This window comes from Rhipicephalus microplus, chromosome 5 (assembly GCF_043290135.1).
Source record: "Rhipicephalus microplus isolate Deutch F79 chromosome 5, USDA_Rmic, whole genome shotgun sequence".
NCBI classification, from domain to species: domain Eukaryota; kingdom Metazoa; phylum Arthropoda; class Arachnida; order Ixodida; family Ixodidae; genus Rhipicephalus; species Rhipicephalus microplus.
The window spans coordinates 63,560,822-63,587,030 of NC_134704.1; the positions used below are offsets into that span (position 1 = coordinate 63,560,822).

The 26,209-nt window shown below is 44.4% G+C and overlaps 1 protein-coding gene across 3 annotated transcripts; it reads left to right on the top strand.

Annotated features, from left to right (window-relative positions):
* The first annotated feature begins 1,823 nt into the window (after nucleotides 1–1,823).
* LOC119174462 (CCHC-type zinc finger nucleic acid binding protein) lies at nucleotides 1,824–25,663 on the top strand. Of its 3 annotated transcripts, none has more exons than XM_037425374.2 (6): nucleotides 1,824–1,960; nucleotides 8,986–9,245; nucleotides 9,926–10,051; nucleotides 11,078–11,202; nucleotides 22,165–22,343; nucleotides 25,119–25,663. In XM_037425374.2, the coding sequence occupies exons 2-6, from the start codon at nucleotides 9,068–9,070 to the stop codon at nucleotides 25,231–25,233; spliced, it is 723 nt and encodes a 240-aa protein (XP_037281271.1). In that variant the 5' UTR covers nucleotides 1,824–1,960; nucleotides 8,986–9,067; the 3' UTR covers nucleotides 25,234–25,663. The 3 variants fall into 3 exon arrangements, with proteins under 3 accessions (XP_037281271.1, XP_037281273.1, XP_037281272.1); XM_037425376.2 differs by having other exon boundaries at nucleotides 22,189–22,343; XM_037425375.2 differs by lacking the exon at nucleotides 1,824–1,960 and adding an exon at nucleotides 2,085–2,287.
* The last annotated feature ends 546 nt before the right edge of the window (nucleotides 25,664–26,209 follow it).

A 26,209-nucleotide genomic window follows, 5' to 3' on the forward strand; every position in this document is an offset into this window, starting at 1 on the left:
CTGTCAAACGGGACACGCAGAGCGTGTTCCATCGTAGATTATTGCTGACATATGCTGTGAAAATGAATCGGCAAATTCGTTATGTAGAAATGTATATGTCTAATTGTTTATATCTGCCTTTTCTGATATATATTTCTAAATGCAAAGAAATGTTTCATTTACATTTGCTTTGTTGAGTAAAGTGCTTCTTGCTACTTTTATTTTTGATATACTGTTGTAAGCTATTTGGTAGGGCTGTGTAAATAGCAAAATTTTGGGGGCAAGGCAAATTCGAATATTAAATTATGAGTGCAAGTTGAATGAAATATTTTTTTAAATTTTTACAAATACTATGAAGTGAAATTGCAGAAAAAAGGTTGAAGATGATTCCAAAATGTAGTATTATGAGATAGGTTGGTGAAGTGCTGTAGGGGTCGTGTTTCATAGTTGTCTTATCAAGAATGAGGCAATGCAGAAACTGAACTGTATTTAGGTAGATGATTTGTTGCTACCAAAGTGTTGTCGACAACATTTTACATGCAAAAGGCAAACGTGTTATTTTCTCAGCCTCTACTTCTTTTTCAACTTCTATAGAAGCCCAACTGAAGTGGTGCACAAGGGCATACTCAATTCGAGTTTGGAGTTCCAAATCTGCCTCATAGATGTCGATATATAAAAACATGTGGAATGTTTGATGCTAGAAACCCTGCGGCGTCCGATTAATAGGATTCTGCCCGATTTCCAGGTTCAAAACAGCATTAATTGAGCCCCCGCCTCTGCTGCAACTATCATCTCCTCATTGAAACTACCATTTTGTTGAGTTACACATTTGCAACCGTTGCAGAGCTTGAAAGGCAGCTTTGCCACAATACGAGAATGTAATAGGATGAAGCATCATAAAAATTTGATGGGGCTACTGTTAATCGAACGTTGACTGTACTCGTATTTAGCAAATTAAAATAGTAAAATTTTGGTGCAAATTTAATAGCACACACTATTAGAAACTTTGAATATTCGCGAACTCCTACTACTTGGGTTCATGCAAATAGCTTTTCTCTGTGTGCATTTTGGGCTTAAACACATCGCTCCGTATCACTACTGTGTTGAATTTTAGAACAGCCCCCTACATATTATGTGTATGATTAGCAAGATGGAAGTCATCTCATGACTGTATGCATTAATCTTAGCACGATTACTGCAATTGTACCCAAGAAATACTGTCTTATTTCATGGACAGGATTTGTTTCTTGAATTGTCTTCCAGTGCAATAAACGTTGGTATCTATAATGAAATGTGCCATGTGATCACCAGGTAACATAGGCAAATATGCACGAGAGGTTAATCGATTTATGCAGTGAAAGAAACTGCCGTCCACCGATTTGTGAACGGCTTTTAATTTATGTGCTCTGCCACGGCGCCTTACAACGTGTGCATTGCAAACTCGAATTTGCAAAAAAAAAAAAATAATAAACCTGTTTAAGTTTTCTAAGCGTTAGTAAGCGACGCGAGCGAGCTTTCCACAGCAGTCAAATACCGATCGTATGCGCGCCAAAAAAGTGACACTCGCTCCCATTGGTTAGGCACAATCACATGTTTGCGTCTAATGAAGTGGCTCTTCCTAGCGGAGGCGAGGAGAAGCGCAAACTTGTGCAATCGTAGTTTCACGAGTTGTGAGCGGTTCATTTAACGTTTCTTTACAAGCGATCGCTAGCTGTTTCGTTGGCACGTCTTTTGTAGCGCAAAATTTACCGGAGAGCATTCAAAAATGAGAAATCTTGCATAGTTCTCCGAGCATTCGCCAGAGTGGCGTCGGTCGTGCGCAAAAAAAAACGTGCTAGTGCTACTCCGCCTCCTCTGTAAAGTGGCGGGCCGTGCGCAAATCCCACGTGTGACGCGCGCTTTCTCTCCGTAGTTACATTTTATTCCATATTGTAAAATAAACACGGCGCACATCTGACCGAAGATCAGGCCGCCAAACCAGGTAAGCGCTCACGGTTCGATTTTCTTCGAACCCCGTTCTCCCCAGCGCGGACCGTTCTCAGCGGCCTAGGATCTGCAGTAAAGCCCAGGCGATCTAGGATCCGCGTTCACCCCCGACGACTCCGTGGCGCGAGGCGAGGAAGGAACAAGAGGGAGTGAAAGAGAAAAAAGAGGGACCTTTAAGCCTATCCGTCTAACTGGTCGAATCACAGCTGGTTTCAAGCGCTCACCGGCGGCTGCTCACCGATTCCAGCCGGGACGCTGCCTTTGTAATCTCTCCCAACGCCGTGGCTGTCAGCGCTGCTGCGAGGGGAGAAAACAAATAAAAGTAAGCCTAATGTTGTGTTTCGTTCCGAAGGTTAGCAGTTGGGTCTCCCCCGCTTTTCCGGGAGTGTGTGTTTCTCTTTAGAGCGAGTCCGTGGCGCTCTCAGCTGTTGCTCCGTTGTTATTTTGTGTATTACCTTTTCGCCCGCGGTTACTTGGTCGGGTCGCTGTGCCGTACCTCTATTGCTAATACACGAAACGCGCCGATTCTCCAAGCGAGTAAATGACCACTTCCCGGTCTGTCGTGCCCCACTCCCCGTCTTGATGTTCTCTCCTCACCTTTCTTTCGCAATATTTTTCTTTCGTCGCGCTCTCGTTTAGCTTCTCCTGCGACGCGGAAGAGCGCGTTGGTGCGACAAAAAGAAAAAAAAATACTCGGGAGACGCGGTATTTCTAGTGGAAATCCGCTCGTCGTCTCTCTCGTACCTCTGTGCTTTTAATTCACGCCGTGATAGCTTCGCTCAGCTGGTGTTGCGCGAGAAGGAGAGATAGACTTGAAACAGAGCACGGCTCTTCCTGGCTGTAGCTCTGATGACCTAGTTTGTGAGGGCTGCTCAGCTGACCTTGAACTGTGTTGCCACCTCGAGCATTCCAAAACAACAAGATGGGGAGCCTCGTCTTTATACAAATGGTTACGGCACAGCAGCCGCTTCACTTCACCGCGTCCGTAGGGGCGCCCGTGCTCTCTCCTCTTCGCCTCTTGCGGTGATTCGAAGGTCGGCTTCCCTTTCCTCTGCGAAACGCGTGCGCTGCAATCGCGGAAGCGCGGCGGGATTTTGTGGTCGAGCCAAACCCCCTTCCCTCCCCCCCCCCCCAACTCGTAGTAAATACCCGGAGTAATGGCCGCCCGTGCGCATCCTCTTGAAGCCGTGCGTGTTTGACCACGGCTTCCAGAACGCGAAAGCGGTTTCATTCTAGCGTCTTTCTCCTACGCCCTCCATATTTTTCGGTCGTATGCGGGAACGCGACGTGTCGGTAACAGCCGAGCGACGCGGCCGCTTCGCGCGTGTTTCGTGGAGCGTTTTGTTTTGCGTCTACCTGATCCGTTCGTTCGTTTCCTCCAAACGCGGCGTTTCTCGCTGCGTCCTGGGGACCTCATTGACCGGGCTCCCGTTTATTCTTGCGAAAGCTGGAAGCAATCGCGTTGTATCGATCGATTTGAGCCAGAAGCAAGAAAGCCTCGTTTACTCCGTAGTTCGCATTGTAAAACCGCCGCGGACGGTCCCAGCTGGCTGTGCAACGTCGCCTAATCGCCCCGGCTGTAATACGGGCAGTGGTCGTTCCTGGCGAGATTGTGTAATTAACCTCATTGAGTGCAGCGGAGTTCGTGTGTACGCGCAGCGTCTTTTTCTTCTCTTCACTCACATAATGGTTGCTGCCTTTACGCAATGTTTCACGGTCAGTTTTGTCATATTTAACATTTTGTCAATGCCTACACTGCAGTATAACCACCATCAAAAGACAAAAAAAAGGAAGGAACATTGCACTAATGTTGAACAGCTCATTAAACAAAGCTTCTGACGTTTGGTGGTGCAAGCAGAGCCATGTCTGCCACAAGTTGTCATTAGGATCTTTGTTATCAAAAGTACATTCTAGCAGTGTAATATTTAAAAAAGACAGGAGATTTATACAAAACTACTAGACTTTCACGTGGAGCCGCCACGGTGGTTTAGTGTGGTTGTGATTCCAAGTGAGATTTGCAGAGCGTTCAGTAAAGTTACAGGTAGTAGCTGTGCCTTTTTAGCTAAGCTTTAGTTATACATTCTTGTCCCAGATGCCTCAACAAAGAGGACACAGAAATTGTAATCAAGCCTTCAGTGGAACGAGGCCACCAATCAAAGCTTATATTGTGTCCTTGTACTTTGAGTAGTCGATTAATTTGACCTTGCTGTGGGATCTGCTGGCTTTCCAAATGGTGAAGTGCAATAAAAGATGAGGTGGTCCCAGGTTCGATTCAAGACCAATTCTCTTCAAACGTTCTTTGGTAGCATGTCGCTGCTGTTGATGTCATTAATTATTGTTCTGGAAGTTCGTCTGCTTTGCGGAGTGCTGTGAAAGTGACTTGGCTTAAGAAAAATATAAAATTGTTAGGTAATGCTAGTTAACTTCTGTCTTGCTTTGTGTTGCATGTTGTTTTCTTAACTGTTTGCCTTCGGGGGCATTGAAGGTGTTCAAAGTGGATTGAAAGGTGTGGCGTCCTGGAAGCATTAGTGAAGGCTTGAGTTATACTTGGCTTCCCTGCAGCGGTCAACTTGACATCTCGGGTCCTTATTAACCGCCAGCAATACATATCCTGGAAATGGCAAGGCAGTCGGACATTAGAGTAAATGTAACAGGAAAAGATGCGTGATCTCGCTATTGTTGGTGAAGGAACAGTAATTCAAGAATAAAAAAAATTTGGTTTTTCTGGGAGCACAATTCTCAGAATCATAGCATTGCCGACCATAAACTTCAGATGCGTTCACAACTGACGCGCGACAGACATCTTAGATAAAAAGGTTTTGCACAGAGTTGTTCGCGTGGATTGGGGTAGGTATTGGGTCCGAGACCTGCGTGAGGATAATGGAAACTGAAGAAAAGAGAGTGCCTTTTGTTTCCTTAGTTGGGAGCAGCTCAAGGTATTTTCATATCCAAAGTCCCTGCTTTAGCTTGACCTTTTGCTGAGGACTCGAAGCAGCGTGCTTAGTGTGCGACAGCATTCATGGCCAGGTGTTTTCAGAGAGTGTATGCAAAATTTTTTAAAACGAGTCTGTTGTGGCAAGGCTAGAGGAAAGGTATTTCAAGCTGTGCAAAAGCTGCAGACCTTACTGCCATAAGCGCTGCCTTGCAGCTGCTGTTGTCGTGTTGTAAGCTCCGAGGGTGATTGATGAACCCATAAGGAGCAAAGTACCGTCCAGCGAGACACAATAGCCCTGCCACATGTTGATATAAGAAATCTGGAGGGCATTCCACGTAAGTTGGACCTTTCTTCTGCACTTGATCACACAGGGAGTTTGGCTAACTTGTTTAAAAATGTGGATGGCTCGGATAGGTTTGCTTTTTACAAGTGAGCATTTTTAGGCATTCCTTATTTTTCTCATTCTCGAATTTTGGCCCGGTTTGGCATACGTTAAGTGCACTGAGGCAGCAGGCAGCATCAACTGGTTCGGAACTTTCTCTCTTTGCACAGTCTGCTGTCAGTGTGCTCATTTTATTCTGCGCGCTGAAGGCAAGAGTGTATTTCATTTGGCTACCGGCTAAAGAGGATTAGTTATCGCACACGGTCTTTTCGGTCACGTTAGCTAAGCACATCCCACAAATGCTTGTTGCTTCGCTTTTACACAGTAACAAGAATAACTCATGAAATCAGGTTAATGCAGTAAATCGGCTCTTGGTCTATACTGGGAAGGATAAAAAAAGGTGTCACAGGAAATGGCTACAAAACTGTAGCACAACTAACCCTTGTATTCAGAAACGCTCCTTGACTTGAAACCGCCTTCAATGCAGCACATTTGAAATGTGTCTGTGCGTATGTGCTGCCTTGGCACCGCCTTAAGACAGCGCGTTCAAAGTGCATTTGTGCTGCTTTGAGGTCAGTGGCAAGTCAAGTCGAGCAGCGTTTCTGAATACGTGGGTAAGTCAGGTCGCCTATTCACGTATGTTTTTTTACTCTCATGACATTTTTATTCCCCATGAACACGGCATAGCACATTTTGTGGCAACGCTGTAGTCTCTACTAGAAATATATTGACTTGTATCTCAAGATGTCAACAATATGTGTAAACATACACAGTTTCATGTAAAAAAAGGGGGGGGGGGGGGAGAAGCTAAATAAATTGCTGACTTGTGCATAGAACATGCTGGGGAACAGCAGTGAAATTGAAGTATCCTGTTTGATTCATTTGGAAGGCATTTTTCATAAAACTTCGTATATTTACGAGCTTCCTGCTATGCAGCAATGCTGACCCTGAATAAACATCTTTTGTGTATAGCCTCTACCTTTCCTCTCAAGAATACATTTACTGACTTCTTGATGCTAAGTTTTGTGTGAACAATTGGCAAGCAGTTTTCAGAGAATAAGCCACTTAAAGAGGCTTTGCAACACTTCATGGTCAGAAAATACTGCCGATCGGTAGTAGAGGCTCCCGACAACACACTAGCCAAATATTATGCGCAGCACACGGCCTGGAATTCACAATAAATTATCAGTCAGCTAAAATTAGCTTTCTCTTCTCTCGACAAACCACGAAAAATAAGCCCAGGAAGCCCATCTATCAGCCATTGGCTGCTTTGAACATGGCGCACTGTTGTTACAGAGGTCGCTGCAAGAGGCCGTCACTTGTCCATGCGTGCGCGCACAATCGCACTGCAAAAGTTGCATATTCGAAGAAAAAAAAGTGTTCAAGGTCACAAGTCCCGCATGACGTTTTTTCGTTTTCCCCTCCCATCCATCCCTGCTTAGCTTCCAGCGTTTTTGTCAGGGCGAAAGAAGAGAGAAGGCGATTGCAGCGTGTGGCAAATTTTTGTAACTCCGCTCGTACTGAACGGATTCTTACAATTTTAGCGGCTTTCAATTTGTGAGGTAATACGCTTTTCCAGTGAATTAATTTCCTAGTTACTGAAAAAAGTGTTTCAGGGCCCCTTTAAGAAATTTGCTGTATTTGACATTCTTATTGGTTAGAACAGCAATAATGAAAAATGCTATCAGTTTGGACAGGTATAATCATTCTCTCAATGTTGGGATTCTAGTGGTGGCATGAATCACCTTTAGTATCTGTATTCAACATAGGCACGGCCTTCTAGCTTGTGTGAGAATGACATTCACTAGCTACATTTATTTGCTTAAAATTTTGTCGTGGTTACTTAAGGCAGCTGCAATGGTCCTCAGGCTTGTTTTTGTAAAGCTCATCTTCCACGTCATCTTCACTTTAAGCACAATTGTAATACCCCTGTCACACGGGCACCCGTGAAGACCGTTTAACTCCCTCGTCTTTACGACAACGAAGATGCGAATGGTGTCGCACGGCCACCCTTACGCAAACGAAGGTGAACGGAGCATTTGGCAAAGGACGTTCAACGATCTCCCTTCGCAGCGAAACGAGGTACTCTCGTCCTCAGCAGTCTAGAGGTCAGAAAAAAATTTTGAGCACTAAATGGCCGCAGTGAAAGAATAATACATTTTAGCAATATTAAACGTTCTTTCGTTGTAGTACTCATTCACAACGCGCGTTTGTTTACAATATTTACGCCCGCCAGAGTTCACTTACTCTCAACACCGATGCCCTACACACCGTGCCTCGCGAGTCGGGCCGGCCGGTGCCAGTTGATCAACGTCATTACCAGCGCAATATCGCACCACTTCTTCATGTCGTCCGCTGTGTCACTCATGTCTGAAGAACACAAAATGTGCGCTCACGAGGCAAGGAAGCATAAGAACTTTCGTACTGGGCATGTACACAGGCAACAAAACAACTAAAAGCACAATGTGGCCAGCGTCACTAGCAGCATTGCTACAATTAGCAAATGCGTTTTTATTTGAAATTATTTTTAATGGTTTGTTAGGCGCATACCTACTTTATAGTGCTTTTTTGTAAAAACCGCATAACGAGGATTCACAAAAAAATCAATAGGGATCAAATTCGAATACTTTTCCGAAAATCAAACAGCGCCAGCTGAGCCCCCTCGCTGCAACTGTTACAACCTTGTCATTGCCGTGTGACACTGCCACAACTCCTTCTCCGTCGAACCCCCTAGGGGAGGTTTACGCTCACGGTGTTCAACGGAGTTTGGTGGTGGCCGTGTGACAGAGGTATTAGTCTCATTTTTGCCCATTTCATGGCTTATGGGTCATTGTGCCAATATAGTTATTTGACATGTCCGAAGTGATTATGCACTGGCTGTCCTCGAAGATATCGTCTAAAAACTTGTATTTGAAATTGCCCTAAAGTGGCAGAAAGACAACAAAAAAATAATTTTTTCATTTTAATAACCTCTTTAAAGTAATATAACGCTAGAGTATGGCACAACTGGAGGTGAAATGCTTGAGGCCTATGTACTGTGCGATTTCAGTGCACGTTAAAGAACACCCGATAGTAAAAACATTCTGGAGCTCTCTACTATACTACGGCGTACCTCATAATACATGGTGAAGCACAGCTGAGCATTGAGCAGTAACAAAAATAAGATGATCCAGCATACTTTGTCAGTGAATACACGCTGAATTTTAGAACCCAATTTATGTGGTGACACAATTTAATGCAGAACCTCATTTATCTGTGGCTATACTAGTACAAAGCTCCAAGTGCCACTTGGGTTGGGTCTCGGCGGGATGGAAGCAACTTCTCTAATTTAGGTTCGCGGTCTTGAACAACAGGCACCGTAACATTCGAGAATTGGTGCCACCTTACTTTTGAATGCTTTACTGTGGGAGTCTAGTATTGGTGTGGTTAGGACATGCCAGGGTGGTTGTTTAGACTTGCAGGTACTCTATGATGCTTGAGCAGATAGCGATGGATGTGGGCGACTGCAAACAAGACACTGAAATGTGACAATATGCCACCGTGCTTGAGTTATATTTCTGTTCTGGCGCCTCGAGTAGGCGCCTGTCTTTTGTCCACTCTCACCCATGTTGTTTGCTCCTTGGCACTTTACCCTCAAGACCCATGGACCCACTGAGTTAGTATAGAGCTGAACACCACCACTACTGTTTGTTTGTTGATGCAGGAGGAGCCGCAGCAGGTGGGCGCCGAGGGGCGGGTGGAGCGAGGAGTGAGTCGAGTGTCGAGGAGGCGGCCAGGGGAGAAGAATGAGTGCCACCACGGAGTGCTACAAGTGCCACAAGCTGGGACACTTTGCTCGCGAGTGCTTCCAGGATGGCGGCAGTGGGGGCGGGGGCCGGGGTGGCATGGGCGGCGGTGGGGGACCACGGGGAGGAGGCCGCGGCGCCTCCCGTGGCCGCATGGATTACAAGCCTCCCATCAGAGGTGAGCTCCCCTTCATCCTACTGAGTTGGACTAGCAGTGGGGCAGGCCAAGAAATAAGGGTGCGCTCTTCTCTTCATGCAAGCCAGTGCTGCTTTTCTGGTGGTATCATGCTGCTTTGAGTGGCAAGCATCCGCTACAACTGTTTTGTGTCTGACTTAAAGTGTTTGTGGTGTCTTGGCTTCTATTTTGTGTCCGTGTTTGCATGCCCTCTCTTTAACACGAGCCCTGCCGCGGTGGTCTAGTGGCTAAGGTATTCGGCTGCTGACCTGCAGGTTGCGGGATTGAATCCCGGCTGCGGCAGCTGCATTTTCAATGGAGGCGTAAATGCTGTAGGCCCATGTGCTCAAATTTGGGCACACGTTGAAGAACCCCAGGTGGTCGAAATTTCCGTAGTTCTCCACTACGGCGTCTCTCATAATCATATGGTGGTTTTGGGACGTTAAACCCCACATATCCATCTTTTTAACATGAATACCTACCAACTAGCTTTGCCCTCTTTTACTACAGGTCTTGAAACTACGCAAAAAAAAAAAAAGAAATATGGAAGTGACGCAAATTAGTATTCTGGTCTTCTTTCTGTTTCGCATTGCTTCAAGTTGGACAAGAGACGAACCGACTCTCCCAAACTATCAAGTCATTGGTAACTGTTTGGTCTCTCTCTTTTCTCATGTGGCCAACAGAAAAGTGCTACAAGTGCAATCGGATAGGCCACTTCGCCAGGGACTGCAAGGAGGCTGAGGACCGGTGTTATCGCTGCAACGGCACTGGACACATCTCCAAGGACTGCCAGCATGGCCCAGATGAAAGTGAGTGCAGCCCCTGCCTTTTCTCTCTCTCTCTGTCTTTCGCTTTTTTTTAAGGTGAGAGCATCTTGGCTGATTTCTCCCCACTGATGTTCATGAACATTACATTCAAACCTAGTTGCGACGAAAGCGAAAAAATGGCAAGGTTTTGTCATCCTATAATTCTACATCCGTCATTTTGTTGTTACAATCATTTTCCTTTACAGCAGTATCTGTCAACAAGGTGCAAAACCTGAGACCTCCAAACATGGTGACATTATTTTGCCATAGGCGGAAATGTTGTAGGCCCGTGTGCTCAGATTTGGGTGCACGTTAAAGAACCCCAGGTGGTCGAAATTTCCGGAGCCCTCCACTACGGCGTCTCTCATAATCATATGGTGGTTTTGGGACGTTAAACCCCACATATTAATCAAATCAACATTATTTTGCCATTAAAGTGCTTCAGTCCTTGATGACACAACCTCCTCATTAGGAGACATGGCCTACGTCTCCCACTTCTGCGTACCAGTGTCACAGTGTTAAAGAACAGACCGCAAACACTAAGCCACTGCTAAGTTAAGCATTTTTACTGCCCAATGTTCGTTTTTGTCAGTTCGATGCGGTGAAGGCAGTATCGTGTTTAGCGGGATATTTGATATGGAGTGTTTCTGCACGAATTTCAGTACATTTTAGCTTTTCAGGAATGCCGGCTCCCGACAGATAACTGTCACATGTAATTTAAGTGGGGCTTTGAATTCGGTTTATGAAGAAATATGACTGTGCAGTAATTGGTCTTTTATGATTTCCTTGCAATTAATTGCTGTGAAACACATAATTCAGTGCCTCAAAGTAAAGTGTAAAATTGACTCACTGGCAGGCTATTTCTCATAAGTCATAAGTGGCATATAAGTGAGCTAAGTAATGTTTGGTTCAAGCTGTATTCCATGCACGTATCAGCCGCACGTTATGCGTGGGGATCCCCTTGTACACAAGGGCAGTCACTCAATGACGAACCTTCGGGGCCTCTTCTTTTTCTCTACCCCTTGCCAGTGTCGTGCTACAACTGCGGCAAGATGGGCCACATTGCACGCGAGTGCAAGGAGCAGGAAAAGACCTGCTACATCTGCCACAAGCAGGGACACATCTCCAGGGACTGTGAGCAGGACGAGAGAAGGGTGAGCGCTCCGGTAGTTTTTGCAGCTTTTACCTCATTGTAGCCGCTGTCTCTTGCATTTTTCATCTATGCAGCGCTATTGCCACGGCTCTCTGGTGTTTATTCTCTATCACTGTGCTTGCTCATGTGTCCTTCCCCCCTGTTTTTAATCACGCCCCCCACAAAGGTCTCATTGCAAGGTTTCGTGGAAGCTTGCGCACTGTGTATGACATGCAGCTGTGAACCTTCGTCCTCTAAAGGCAACGCTTGCACGAACTTGATCTGGAAGAGTCAAGTCGGAAGTTGTGTTGACTCTAGTCGACCAAACGGTATTTAACGCGTGCTTAGCTGCGGTTGGTTAGCCACGACTATGACACCTTATGGGTGATTAACGGAACTTGCCTCGGCACTTAACTTTGCGAGATAGCGTTTACACGAACCCAAAAGCTAGCTACGGAACGGACGAGCCTATTCGTTCCGACTGGTGTTGTTGTCAACGTGGTGCTTCCAAGACTGTGTTGAGCTGTGTGCAGCATTGCTCTGTTACCCAACACAATTCCCTAGTGTACCACTTTCTACAGTCTGTGTGCTTATTGCGTATTGTGCGTTTTGTGCGTTTATGTGTTCTATTAGTGTTTGTTCTCACTCGTCTTCCTCTTGTAAGACTTGCTAAATATAACACATAACACATTAATTCTTTGAGGGACACTCTAAAAGCACTTCATTCTCGTAATGTACAGCTTTGTTTTATAAGTTTAAATAACGCAAAAGCCTAAAAGCCTATTGTGGGGCTACACGGCAGCCTATGAACGCTCGGTGTGTGTTGACATTTGTCACAAAAAGAGAATTGACGGAGTGTTCGACATACTCGCTATGAAATGTTCGGCTCGTATTGAAGTGTACTTAATGTGCACTTGGCACAGAATACAAGGCTTGGGATTCCTCTAGAACTGGAGACATTTGACACTTGTAATACACTCGTCGTACACTCCACTCAAGACACCCCTTACCAAGAGCTGTTTACATAGAGAACATGAGGCTGCTACAGCTACTGCATGCACTCTCTGCACTCGCGTCACGCACACCTCATGCTTTGATGGCAAATTCATGTCCAGTTTTGTTCCACAATAGCATGCACTGCTATCCCGACTGCTGTCCCGCGTACCACGGTATCGGTTCACTCTGGCCACAAATAGACAGGTATGCTTCACTAGCACCCTCAACCCTCACCCTTGTACATCAACAGGCTTGTTTCTATGTTGTCCATCTAATTGAGCTTTGTCCTGCAATAGCATGCACTCACCAGTCTGCTGTCTCGCTTACCTCGGTGTCGGTTCACTCTGGCAAACTGTGTTTCAGGTAGGCATCAGCAACACCTTCTGCATCTCTCTGTGTGCCTTTCTGACTGTTTAAATAATGAAGTAGTGAAAGTGAACAGGTACACAAGCAAAGCACTTTTAAGGGGCACTAAAAAGAGCAAAACAATGTTTCGCATATTGATACATTATCGCAAGATGAGGCTTGGTAAGCGCGAGAAAACACTCGAAATAGAAAATGCCACACCCAAAACCCTGATGTAAGAGGTTCTGAAGGTGTCTTCTGGGTTGTGTGTAGCTTCTAGTCGATGAAAATAAAGTACATTGTCATCTGTGGGTGCCGTAGACCTAGCATACGAACTTTCAGCAAATTTCATGGAGCTAACGTCGCGAAAATACGCAAAGTACATTTTGAAATTCGTGGTGTCACGTGCGGACTTTTTGGCATAAAATTTAGAAATGAAACTTCAACCTTGATTTTTCTCCGATAATAACGAACTTACGGTAATGAAACTTGTAGCATCAGAGTTCTCAAAGCAGAGTTTATTAATCTAAACCAAGTCATGGCTTCTCTTTAGTGCCCCTTGAAACACTCGCACGTAGCACTGCTTCAGTGCAGTAGTGCTTTGCGTGCCTGTGCGCAACCACGTGTCTTGCTTGTGTCCAACATTGCTACACTTGTTCCCTTTTGTCTTAGTCCTCTTTCCTGCTCAAGATTTAGTAGCTGTTTACCTTTGCTTTACCATAGCAATTCAGTAACGCACAAGGCGAGGTTGCAGTTGAGGTGCTCAATGAAAGGAAGTTAGGTATGCGCACTGATTAAATCAATGTGATGGGAACACCCAAAGTACCAGTGATCGTAATTCTGGGAAAAGCAATTTACTATGGCCAAAAAATGGTGTTGTTTTCACAAGTGGCTCGAAAGATATACATATCCTTTCACTGTCCTGTTTTGAACATTGTCGTATATCGCTGCACAGTAAAGTACGGGTAGAGCTTGCATTGAAATGCTATTGCTTGGCAATCTGGAGAGGTTTATTGCTTTTCAAGCCAAGCAATTGTGGGTTCCAAAACTTCGTTGTGGCTCTTTTGTCGTGGCCGGTGCCAACACACGCATGATATGTGTTGAGCTGGCTAGAGATGCTTCGAAACAAAAAAAGCTCTTTAAAGTAACGGGTTGCTTGAGACCGTCTTTTGCCATTTATCGTTTTTTGCTGGGAAGTGGAAATCGCAAAATGCGTAATGCACAGCATGCTTACGAATGCACAGCTCGCCAGTGCCAGGCTGACTTGGATTGCTACGGTCGGTTTCAAGAATGTACTGGCAATTGGCCCTATTCATTCAAGGTTTCCACATGTGAAAGCAACACCAGAACGCATAGCCTTGCAAGCACGTGTCCAGTTTCAAGTGCCTGAGCTCGCTGTGCTTGAAACGAGCACTCAGGATGGTATTACAATGGCCGAAATTCTTTGTAACGAAGTAAGCAGTGGCTAACTTAATCTTCATCCTTGAGTACATGAGCACTTCACCTGTTCTGTCTCTGGCTCATAGACTGCTTAGTCGTTTTGCTGAAGCGTGCATCCTGTGCCTGAGGCCCGTTCCACCCTTTCAAGCCCCATGCTTTGTTTCAAAACAGATTGTATGGCTTGCCAGTTTGATCTTGGGTGGGGTAGTTTTTTTTTTGTTCGTTTCTCTAGTCTATTTGAGGTCCTTTTTTTTTTCGTTCAGTTTATTCTGCACTCCCTCCTCATTTTTTGACTTTGCTCCCCTTCCCCCGGCCCCCAATTTTCAGCACCCCGAATGATGAGTACGGGGGGCGGCAGTGTCAACTGTTTAGAGAATGGGAGCCCCGTACAAGATGAACCGTCAACATAAGCCGCGGCAGCATTTTTCTTGTGCACAAGAGTGGGAACACAATTTCGTGCGCTTCCCCTGTCCTTCCCCCGCCCCGTGTGTGCTTCCCCTGCTGCTTGCCTCTGCTGCTGCGAAGAGACGGCGGCGTGTTATTCTCCAGCTGATGCCTCACCAGAAAACTGATCCCTTCACCTTTTGCAATATCATTCTTGCTGTTGACACTGCTTCTTAATTAAGGGTTTCTGTTACACTTATTTTGTACATGCTTAGAGAGGCTTTCAGAAAGAAAAAAGAAGCTATTCTTGTATATATGCTATTGAGGGCTTTCACTTGAATATATATGTTGTTGAATATTGCAAATGCAATCGTTTTAAACATAATGTTCATTTAGACCTTGCTCATTTGAGCTATGTGAAAATGGAGCATATGTTCAAAAAGAGCATATAATACTGCAGGTATTTACAAAAGCCTTGAGCATTGGCGCTCATAATATAAAGATATTGTTGTTTTTGCCTTCAACTTTTTGAGGCCCACGTGTTCAGCCTTACTGCATGCTGCTGCCACAGCATTGCTTAATTGGGCAAGTTTATTGATTTTGAAAATATGCTCACTGTCATGCTTTTTTCTTGCTCGCCTGTACCCTATCAGTGCGGCGTGTCCAGTTCCTACTACTTGTTTTCATTCATTTTGACGTTGATTAGTTTTCTCTTTCAAAAAGAAGCGCAATCTTTCTACCCTTTCGCACAACCCTCTCCCCTCTTTTTGCTTGGACATTGTAGTTTTATTTTGAGTTTTCACAAAGCTGTACACCGTATCTTCCTCCCGACTTCTGTGAAATAGCTTTATTGCAGTGAAAAATAGTGGTGCTCTTGTGGTTTGTTGGCTGTACACGAAGCAGCCTTTTTTTTTTTCTGTTTGTTCAGTATACAAAATAAACTGGCTATGATTACCAAAAAAAAAGGGGGTCTTTTTTTCCTTTTTGCATGAAACAGCACTGGAGCTATTAGTAGTTGTGGGCATGTTCATATTTATGTGCACATATGGAAGCATGTTGACACGCATGAGGGCTTCTGTAGTAGTGGCTTAGCTGTTCAGTCTGCATGCGCACAAGTGATTTGAGCATCGCTTGGACCACTGTTGAGAAATGAGTCCTAAATGAGCTCGAGGTGATCGCACTCTGTGGAGGTGGTCAGTCTGTGTTAATGTACCACATCGCACTCAGTGAAGGCTCGCTGAAGGCAAACAATTTGTCCAACTGAAAAGTCGCTGCTTGATAACATCTGGAATATTATATTGGCACAAGCCACATTAAACTACACGGGCTCTCCGATCCTTACGCTCGCCCGATAGAGGACGGCTTACTGGGAAAACAGATCGCCAATTCAGCAAGTGCACATGTTAGCTTGAGCCATACAACAGCAGCCACACCAGAGACCCGAGAGAAGGGAAAAGACGACGAGGTGGATGCTTTTGAATGGACTGTTGGCTGGAGTGGCCACATAGGTTTTGAGTTGTTTGTTTCTTGGGCACAAGTTCACCCCAACCACTTGGTTTCGTTAAAGTGTACCCTTTTATTGTGCGTTACAAACTGGTGGAGTTCAAGCTACAATTCGAAGCCCTTCTCAACTCCCGGAACGCAGCCCAGAGTCATGGCGACTTGAATACAACGAGCTCACTCCAGTTTGCTAGCGCTGCACCTGACATTTGCGCAATGAGGCCCCCGAATTTTCACCTTTGTCTGAGTCTATCAGAGTTCAACGGCTGTGAACGAAAACGTCAGCGACATGACAACTCTTGTTACGCCTGCTAATGTCGTAGTGAATCCCCCACTGACACCGGAGCCTTTTCATGGAGAGGCCTGTGTAGACTGAGGGGATTGGCTCGAACAATTCGAGTGCGTTGCGAAAGCTAAAATATGGGAAGCAGGTCCTAGACTGGAACGCATTCAATTCGCATTAGAGGATAGCGCTCGAACATAGTTCGAAAACCGCAAATTTCGTCATTTACTTGACCAAGCTGAGAACAGTGCTGCTGTTCATGTGAAAATAGACGGTTATAGTTTAGCGTTAGTGTGATAGCATAGGTTAAGGGAATGGCGCTACTGTGCAGCAAACGTTCGTTGTAGGCAGCATCTTATAGTTTAGCGAAATAGCGCTTACGTGGTTGACGTGCCCCCAAGTAGGATGGTGGTGCCACCTATTAGATGGTTAATAAGTTAAACAGTGAAAATGAAAAGAAAACTAAAATGTTTTCCTATGCCACCGCGCGAAGCATTGTTAGAAGTTTATTTTTGTGATAATAAAAGTAAAAAGTAAATAAATATGAACCACGTACAAAACTCGAAAACATCTACGTTGCCGATTTGTTTACATTGATCTTGTAGTTAGGCCTAGGCACGTTCGAAATGGGAAGCGATCTCAAAAACTACGCCAACTTATCCGTAATACTGAGCCATCGAAGCTTACTGAAGGCAAGCGAAGCCACTTTGAACAGCCGTTTGCTGCGAACAAGGTGAATCTTTGAACAACTACGCCAAAATCACTTCGAAGCGGGCGTCCGAGAGCACCGCCATGTTTACGTACACTACGTGCACCTATGCTACCTTAAATCTGAAAAATACCGGGCCTACGGTAAGTGGTACGCGTAACGTACATATCTGCGCATGCGAACTTCGATTTCGGTATCACGGTACGCCCGGTATACTATAACTCTCTAATGACGCCACACTTAGCGAGAATTGCTGCAGATTATCGGTGATGTGCAGCGACTTGTTCTGCCTCGAGACTGCTATCCCATTAACTTTCTCAAGTCAAGGTGGAGCGTTGAGTGAAGGGGCGTTCTAGAATATGGGAGTCAGGCTACTTGCTTGATTATTGTGAAAGTTAGACTTTTTGTCGGCAGCATTTTATAAATAAAGTTGGAAGTTGCAAATCGGTGCAATGCTTCTGTGTCGCGTCTTTGCCCCATGTTTTAACATCCTGCTATAGAAGCACACGGTTTTACCTTCTTTACAAATGCCGTGAACTTATTCTAAGTTGACAACAATGTCGTTGTTGCTTACATATCCTTCCAGGCATCAGCTTAGCTATTCCTAACTTGAGTTCATCTGCGTCTTTCAAATTATGAGCACTGTATGGCTACAGAATAGATTGATACTACTTGCTTCAGCAACTTTTGCCAAGCCCACAGAAGTCAAACTTCATTTGAGAATTTTCTGTGAGGAATACGGGTATGTCATTCTCTACTATAACGTAATGTGAAAGAACTTCTGGCTAGCCTGAAACAAGCACACACACAAAAAAAGATTTGGGATGTGAAACGGCATTGAAACATCGCACAATGACTACAAGTGAAAAACACAAATGTGTGGATCATTAGCTGTGGGGAAGGTACGGCGTGCCTGCAAGGTTCTATCATTCTGTGAAGTGCAACCTATCGGGGCAAACGACACCCTTTGGCACTGTGGTTTAAACTACTATCACTTGCACCATCACTTCAATGCAATTTGCTGGCAAATAAGCCTAAGGATGCCTCCTTATCTAAGAATAAGAAAGGAAACTTGGGAGTAGCTTTATCCCATCGGACTGCCTTCTGTATTATGCGGAATATTCACCAAGATATTCAAATATAAATGGAGCAACACTCTATTTTCATTAAGACCGTCTCTTAGCAAGAGATGTTTGTTTGTAGATCACATTTACACTATTTACCTTGAGAAGGCCGTTATACACGTAGTCATCATAGTTTATGAAAATGCGTTTAATTCGTTAGAAATATTGACAGCCATGGCCGATGCCACGAAGCAATTATTAAATTATTCTAAGGTGGCGTTTGGCAGGGAGACACATTGCTAGATGTTTTCATGTATTTCATTAGAAAAGACTAGGTACATGCAAGGATCACTTAGAAGTAGAGAGCATGGATGATTGCACCATTGCATATCGTGCTAGGGACAACTAAAAACACACGAGGGAGAATATTATTGTATATATCAACAGTTAGTTGAAGATTTAATATATACTGTGTAAGAATGGTTGGTTGGTAGCTTATTGAATCGGTAAAAAAGTTAGTTTACGTGAGCCAGGGGGTCAGAGAATGCTGGACCATGAAAAAGAAATCTTGAAATAGAGAAAAATTACCGCAGGTATTCTGAAGGCACAAGTAGTAGCTGATAAAACTTTTTGAAAAACATGTGCTGTGATAGGGAAAGAATGTATAGGCATAACTATTGCAAGAGGTGTTGCTTCATTATCCATTTGAAAGCAGATTGGAATGTCATGTGCCACCGAGCGGACAACTAGTTGCTCGGTGTACTGACAATGGGTACGAGCTATAAGATCGGTTGCTGTGGTTAGGTTAACGAGAGTTCACTTAAAGAGACAGTGGGAGTTTGATGTGATGTGATGAGAGAAGTACTTTATTAGTTGAAAGCTCGTACTGCTTTATGATTTTCACTGAATGTACATGCCGTGAACACTGGCTGGCCTGACTTCCATGACTGGGATATTGTATAATGTAGATAAAAGTGCGTGCATGCATCATCTAGCTGATGGGGACAAAAGTTGCTGGACGCGCCTGTGACCGAAATTCGTCGTGCATCTCTCGTCACACTGCAGCGCGTCTCTACAAGGTTGAGTGTGCCGTGTGCTATGATTTAATGCAAGCTGAAGGAAGCCTGTGCTTGCTCTGCAATGTCCTCGGCAGTTGCTGAGCAACGCATTTATTGCTCAAGTCCACAGCATGCCTGTTTTCATAACCTGCCACTGTGCCTTGCTGAGTCCTGAAAGCTCTCTCCTCATGAAAGTCCTCACTCAGATGCGTATTTAGCAGCTATTTATACACAATCTAAATCAACTCGCTTAGTTCTGCTTTTACTTTGGGCAGGTAATAAATCTTGCAAAAAACATTGGCATCACTACCTCGGGTTGTCTAATGGAGTTATAGATAAGACTGCTGAGAAGCTCTCGAAGGGTAGTGCAAGCTCTGTGACCCAGTTACAAGTTGAAATACAGTAGAAGCAGTGCTCGTAAAACACCATTATAGTGACTATTTACACCTGTGAAAAAATGTCCCTGCACAGTTTTTACTATTGAAACTAATTTATCTATTGCCGTGACATCATGAAAGTAAGTAAATGTAATTGGCATGCTAAATTTGGTCATAGTTTGTGTTTGCACTGAATTGTTAGGTTAACACAGAGTATAAAGGTGCTCACCATCGAAGATTCCTGTTGCCTACAGGCACACGAGTGTGCCATATAAGAGCCAAAACTTGAGAGCATCAACATTTATGTGGTTTCACTTGTTTGACTAGGGTTCTTGTAGCTCTTGTTAAAACTGGGTATGCCCTAATTTGCCAAACCTCCCTGTCCATTGAAAGTCACTCGGACCCACTTCACTATGCACCATGTGCACACTACACATGTGCACTGCTTGTAATAAATGTGCTGCATGCAGTCTGTACTAACCAGTGATCTGTCCTGAAATAGTAGCACCAAAACACAGCTCGGAAGCACGCATACTACTACTAATGGGCCTTGATAAGGGCCGTTTTGAAGCAACCTTATTTTTTAATGCAGGAAAAGTTTGAAAAAAAAAAAAAAAACATTGCAGAATCCCCCGACCTATAATAACTACTGTTAAGTGTTTAATTTTTTTTATAATAGTGATGGCTTGGCCTCATGACTGTAAACAGTATTGTAGCATTATTTCTGAAAACGGAACACTGTTACATAAATTCTTGTTGTATGTTAGCTAATGGTGTCAACAAGAACAAAAACACTGTTACATAAATTTTTGTTGTGTGTTTGCTAATCGCATCAACACACATGCCCTTCAGCACGCTTCTTGTCTGTTTGAGATTTTGAAGAAACCGTCGTGTTGTTGAGAACCTGGACGTACAGGGACAAGTTTGGCATGGAGCGCCGGCAACAATGTCCTGGGGCGTTTGCTTTTCTTTATTACTTATCCATCATTTCTTTCCATTTATTTCACTGCAGTTTATTTTCCCCCGTCATTTACCTCATTTTAAAATTCCTTGCAGTAACCTGACAAAACAGTTCTGATGATCTGTGACGTTGGTGCCTGTTGGCTTTCTCATTAATCTTGGCTACCACTGTTTTGAAAAAACCTGTGGTATTTGAAGGAGTGCAGAAGTGAGGCTTCTCTTATATGACATTCTGTTTTTCTCATTAAAGTAAGGGCCAGCGTTATAAATTTTGATGAAGGCCTGGAGTGCCCTGTACAGGTCACTTGAATACTCCTATTTACGAAACCTGTCTGAATTTAATATGTAGGAGTTGGCTTTGACCTAACCTAACTTTAGACTAACCTCATGACATATATGTTGCGGTGACGAGCTAGCTCACTCCATCGCTGTATTCTTGTGTATACTGTAAGAAGCGAGCACAGTAATTTTGTTTATATTTTTTTAAGAGCAATGTTTTCAGCTCGATTGCTACAGAATGTTGCGATGCCACAGTAATGTCAAACGACACCAGGCAATTTAGAATGACTACCGCCTGGTGCCAATGTTCAGCATGGCGAAATAAACATTAGAAAAGAGAATGTTGACTTCCCTCACAATGTCGCGATGCCGCAGTAATGTCAAACGACACCAGGCAACTTAGAATGACTACCGCCTGGTGCCAATGTTCAGCATGGCGAAAGAAATATTAGAAAAGAGAATGTTGACTTCTCTCAGTAATGAGTGCACTTCATAAATTTAAGTTAATTGCATGGAAAACTCAAAGGGTCTGAACCTAGACACACATTTCAGACTACCAGCAAGTATACATTGGAGCAAACTTTGGCATTAACTTAACACATTTTATGCCCTTCCCAACCTTCAATTTTTTTACATATGAGAAAAAGCATGTAAGATTATAACAACCTAACCTCAACAATATGTATCTGTACTCCTTTGAACATTATAGGTTGCTTGGCGTGTTTTTACAGGTCACAGTGGTTCTTTTAAGTGAAAGGACAATTAACGTATAAAACTTCATTTACGCTAGGCTGTTGTGGCAATGTCACATAGGTCCTCTTGTGCAGTGGTTCTTGGTAACATAATGGCAGTGATAGCTCATATGTCAGTCGTTGTTTAACATTTGTTAATTACAGCTGGGTATGGGAGTATACTGCAAGAAAAGTACAAAGCTCACAAAAGAGTAGACAAAGTCATATTTGAAAAGTCACTTGGAATTAGGTACAATCATGCGAGTTTACCCTTATGTCATGCTGTTTTTACAAGTCAAATTTAATGTCTTTCATATGAAGACACATTCGATTAGAAGTACTCTTCCTTCACTCAAGATCTATTGGAGCCTATTAGTAGCATTATCTTATATTCACTTCTTGGAAACTGTGCTATGAACGCGACTGCAAAGCATGAATGCAGGCAGACACATACATGTCTGCTTGTGTATACAGTACTATGTTCTTTCCAGTACTTAGCATTAGGCACAGTGTCTTTCACCGAAGACATGGCTTTCTAAGCAAAGAAATGAACAAACCTAAGTGGAACTCCAGATTGAGCCATTGTGCTCCTGCTTTGCTTGCTGCACTGTTGGGCAGTGCTGGTTTACCGGTTAAGTTTATGGAGGAAGACTGCACAAGAGGCTAGTTTGTAGATGGGAACACTTATGTGCACCCTTCATTCTCAACAGTTTGTGTTTCCTTTTTACCTTTGTTTACGCCATTATGTATTTATGTTTGCCTCAGTTCTCTGTTTCCTTTATGTATTTTTCTGTTGCCTTTACTCTCCTGTGTTTGGGACTCATTTGAAAGTGGTGCTCTTCCCTTGCTCCCCACAAGAGTGGCGCTGGCCTCTCTCTCCAGTGCTACCTGTGCGGCAAGCTGGGCCACATCTCGCGGGACTGCCCTAACAGCGAGCGGGATGACCGCAAGTGCTACAACTGCGGACACCTGGGACACATCAGCCGGGACTGCCCAGAGGCCGGAGGAAACGACGCAGTGGCCGACGTCTGCTACCGGTGAGAGATCATCCCGTCAATTTGTTTGTCATTGCAACCAGCTGTCCCTTACAGGGACACTGAAGCGAAACAATGAATCAATTTAAAGAGTCTTGAAAAACCTTGCTGTTGTTAATTTTGTTTAGCTGTCTTGGCGGGTATTGGTTCATAGTTTTTAGACATTATTAAACTGCACAAAAGGACGAGCATACAAGTATGGAACGTACAGTGGTGGTCCAACTACACCACTTGCACCATTTGGCAACAATACAACCTCTCTGCGTCTCGCTATGCCAAGTTCTGTGCAAACGGCACCAACTGCAACAAACAGTGTTTGTACAGGTCCTTGAAATCCTTGAAAGCCCTTGAATTTCAAAAATGCATTTTCAAGGCCTTGAAGTCCTGGAATTTTTTGTCATAATTTAAAATCCTTGAATTTCCTGAGCAGTGCACTCGTATATCGACATTGTGACCTCCTAAATGTGGTACATCGGTGTGCGAACCTGTCAAATTCCCCATTTCTGAAGCACTAATGCGGCGTGCGTGCACATGATTCCGTTTTTCAAAGGTGCATGTGAAAAAAAAAGTTAGTTTCTGGTGAAGGTAAAGCAGTGAATGTGATAGCAAGAAATTAGAATGTCACACGAAGAAGGGCAAGCAACCCCATACATGCAACGTGCCGCTGAAGCACGAAGGACGCGCGAAAAGAAAGCGCACAGGACGAGTGCTAATGATCGAATGTCGTAGGTCGACACTGGAAGCGTGCTGCTTAAAGAAACCAAAAACGGCGCTAGAAAAGAACATGCATGAATCCACAGGATGAGTGTAAATTAACCACTGTCCCAAATGTTACTTCTTAGTTGTTGAGCAACATGCTGTGAGTGTCAACTGTGCACAAGCTGACACTCTTGATGGAATGGTGATATCAAATTTCAAGGCTATAGCAAGCACCGTGTGTGTTTAAGAATATATTTTAAGTCACTTCCCAAGTGTACCTAAATGCTCATTCTCGTAATTGAGACCTATCGCGAGCACGTCCAACACTGACCTAGCTCTACAGGAAGGGCAACAAAAGTTCTAGTGATGTCACACCAGATCTGTAGTCAGCTTAGTGACCTCCAGACATATTAGCCTTTAGTGTCCCTTTAACTGCGATAAATGATCTAGAACACAATTATTCCTGCTCTAAATTTGTTCCTGAACAGGATGTTTCCAGCTCCGAAAATTGCTCCAAATTCTCAATTGTTTGGCCCACTACTGAACATACCACCACGTTAGTGGTGTTCTGTATGTTTACTTGTGTCCTCGTATTTATATGTAATTTAATAATGTCTAAAAGTCAGTTTCGTCATTATAGTTTTAATAAAAGAGAAAACCAAAGTTTCAGAGATTCCCAATTGTTTTTTCGTATTTCCATGCACCCCCTTCTCTGTTTTATGTTGCCGGCATATTGCACAATTAGATATTGCCTTGTGCAATCCACGCCAGAATGTCTGAGAGCACACCTGATAGTTTTAAAATCATCTGACCGGCTTGAGCGTGCAATCGCGAACAGCCAGGTTGATTGTGAAACAGGCTCTGCCATCAGCAATAACGCTCCAATATTTGACGCGTTATGTATAAATGACGACGCGCGTTGCCGCGGGTAAGTTCATCGACGGCTGACACTCTGTTTGCCACTGTCAGTGCACAGCATGCATTGCCTGCTGTAGTATGACTTTCGATGTACCAGCTGCAAGTTCGACCAAATAAAGAGTTTCAGTTGGGACATGCCGACTGCTGCCTTTGTCTGTGTCATCACCTCGTGACGGTACTTTTGGTGAATGGGAAATTTCCTGAAGCTTGGTACGTGAGGCCAGTTGCTCCCTCACAGAACCTTGTGCTTTGTTTTGATCGAACAAGGACTATGTAGGCATTAGTAGACACCATCAAAATCCATGACATCACTGAGAGTTGGTGTGGAAACTTCAATGTGGCATTGTCACCTGCATTTTTTACTGCACATTTTTTCGCTTTTGGCAATGTGAAATATTACTTTACTAATGCCAAAAAATTTACTTCTTTGTGTGTCCTTCAAAGCTCTTGTGCCTTGTGCATGATGCCAGCCTTCTCTAATGAAGGTAAAGGCGGCAACGACCGCTATCTCAGTGAGCATAATGTTACAGAGTGATGGCAGAGAGGTAATGAGATTGCAGTTAAACCCCTTTACAAGACTCGTGCACTGGGGCGCAGTTCGCGTTTTTTATATGAGCGGGGTACCATATATGCATCATGTCATCAACACCTGTTTCTATGTAGGCACACCAGTGTCTGTTGTACGCCATTGTCTTTTTCATAAGCGTCTCTTATAAGGGGGTTCGACTGTATTACCAATTATACAGGAGTCTGCTACGTAAATAAGAATTATGAGCATGCATAACTACAAAGTGAGATTCAGTAAAGAATGACTCCTGCACTTGCTGTGGCAAATGTAGAACTTACGATGGTTGAATGTGAAGATATCCGTTTGGTTCAAATGGCACTAGCCTGCATGAAGCATTGGATTTTAGTGATAGCTCTAAAAAGGTACGTAGGCCGTGATAGAGGTCAGCATAATAAACCATGCGTTACTTTCACCAAACAATGGTTGTACCCAACATTTCGTGAAAAATAAGTTTCAGTTAATTGCAACTGGGTAATGAAAAATTAGTTAAGCTGTATATATTAGTACAGTTCATTGCCTGTTATGTGCCTCACTTTGTGCATTTCGCATTGTTCTCACAAGTGCTGCCCTCTTTGCCTTCTCTGACACTGCAGCTGCAATGAGCGCGGGCACATAGCACGCAACTGCCGGTCCACACGCTCCAACAACCGCTGCTACCACTGCGGCGAGGTGGGCCACCTGGCACGAGAGTGCGAGATGAAGGCCTGAGAGACGCTTCACCCACCATTTGAGCCGCTGCCCAGCGCCACCTTGGACGTGCAACGGACAGTCCTGTTGCCCTGCCCTCCTCTCCCAGTCGTCTCTCTTGGGAAGGAAGTAGCCGCTCCCTCACCCCCTCCGCCGCTGCTGCTTGCGCGACAGCCCCGTTTGCATCTGCATTGCACTCTGGCAGCGACGTGCTGTCACTAGTAAGGCAAGGAAAGACTGCGAGCAAGTTTATCCCCCACCCGAAGTGTTGCCCAGAAGCGGAATTTTCCATGGTTCGCCCCGAAAGTCGCGAGTTGCCCTCGATGGGCATTGTGTTGATTAGAGCTGGTGGGGTTGGCTTGCCATTACTGTTGTTGTTAACGTTGTTCTATAATGGTGGCGAGGATTCCTTATTCTATGTTTGTTTGGCGAACGCAGCAGATTTGCGAGGGGGGGCAGGCTCCTGCCCTTTTCTCCGTGGCACAATCGCGAGGGAACCAGCGAGGGAGCAGGCATCCTGTGGGGGCCACCATTTGTTGTTGTTGTTGACGTTGTTGTGGGGATGATGTTTCTGCTCTAAGCTTCTCTCAGTGCCCTCGACCCCTCTCTCTCCCCCCCTTCGTCATGCCAATAGGAATGGGGAAAGAAAAAAAAGCACGGTGGAGTTGATCAAAGTCCTTGTAGAAGGTGAAAAGAAGGTGTACCAATATGTTTCCTTGGGAGATCTCTGGTTTGAGAAGAGTCCAAAAAAGCGAGAAAGGCGCATAATCCTGAAGGACAGGGTAGTCCCATTGCTTGCTTTGCCAAAGCTTTGTTTTCTGTGCCGTTTTTACTGTGCAGCACAGACATGTTGAAGAAATGTTAGACTGCAGAAAAATCTGCAGTGGTGTCTGTGGCGTCTAAAGCGACAGGAACAGTTTTTTGCAGTATGGTGATGGAAAGGTGGCAAAAAAGGACGAAAGGGCGAAACTGGGGATGATAGCATTATTTATTTTTG

Bases quoted from the DNA above. Each gene is read 5' to 3' on its own strand.
- LOC119174462 (XM_037425374.2), top strand. From the start codon at position 9,068: ATGAGTGCCACCACGGAGTGCTACAAGTGCCACAAGCTGGGACACTTT. The intron at 9,246-9,925 runs GTGAGCTCCCCT...TGTGGCCAACAG, and splicing joins TTACAAGCCTCCCATCAGAG to AAAAGTGCTACAAGTGCAAT. The intron at 11,203-22,164 runs GTGAGCGCTCCG...GCTCCCCACAAG, and splicing joins GTGAGCAGGACGAGAGAAGG to AGTGGCGCTGGCCTCTCTCT.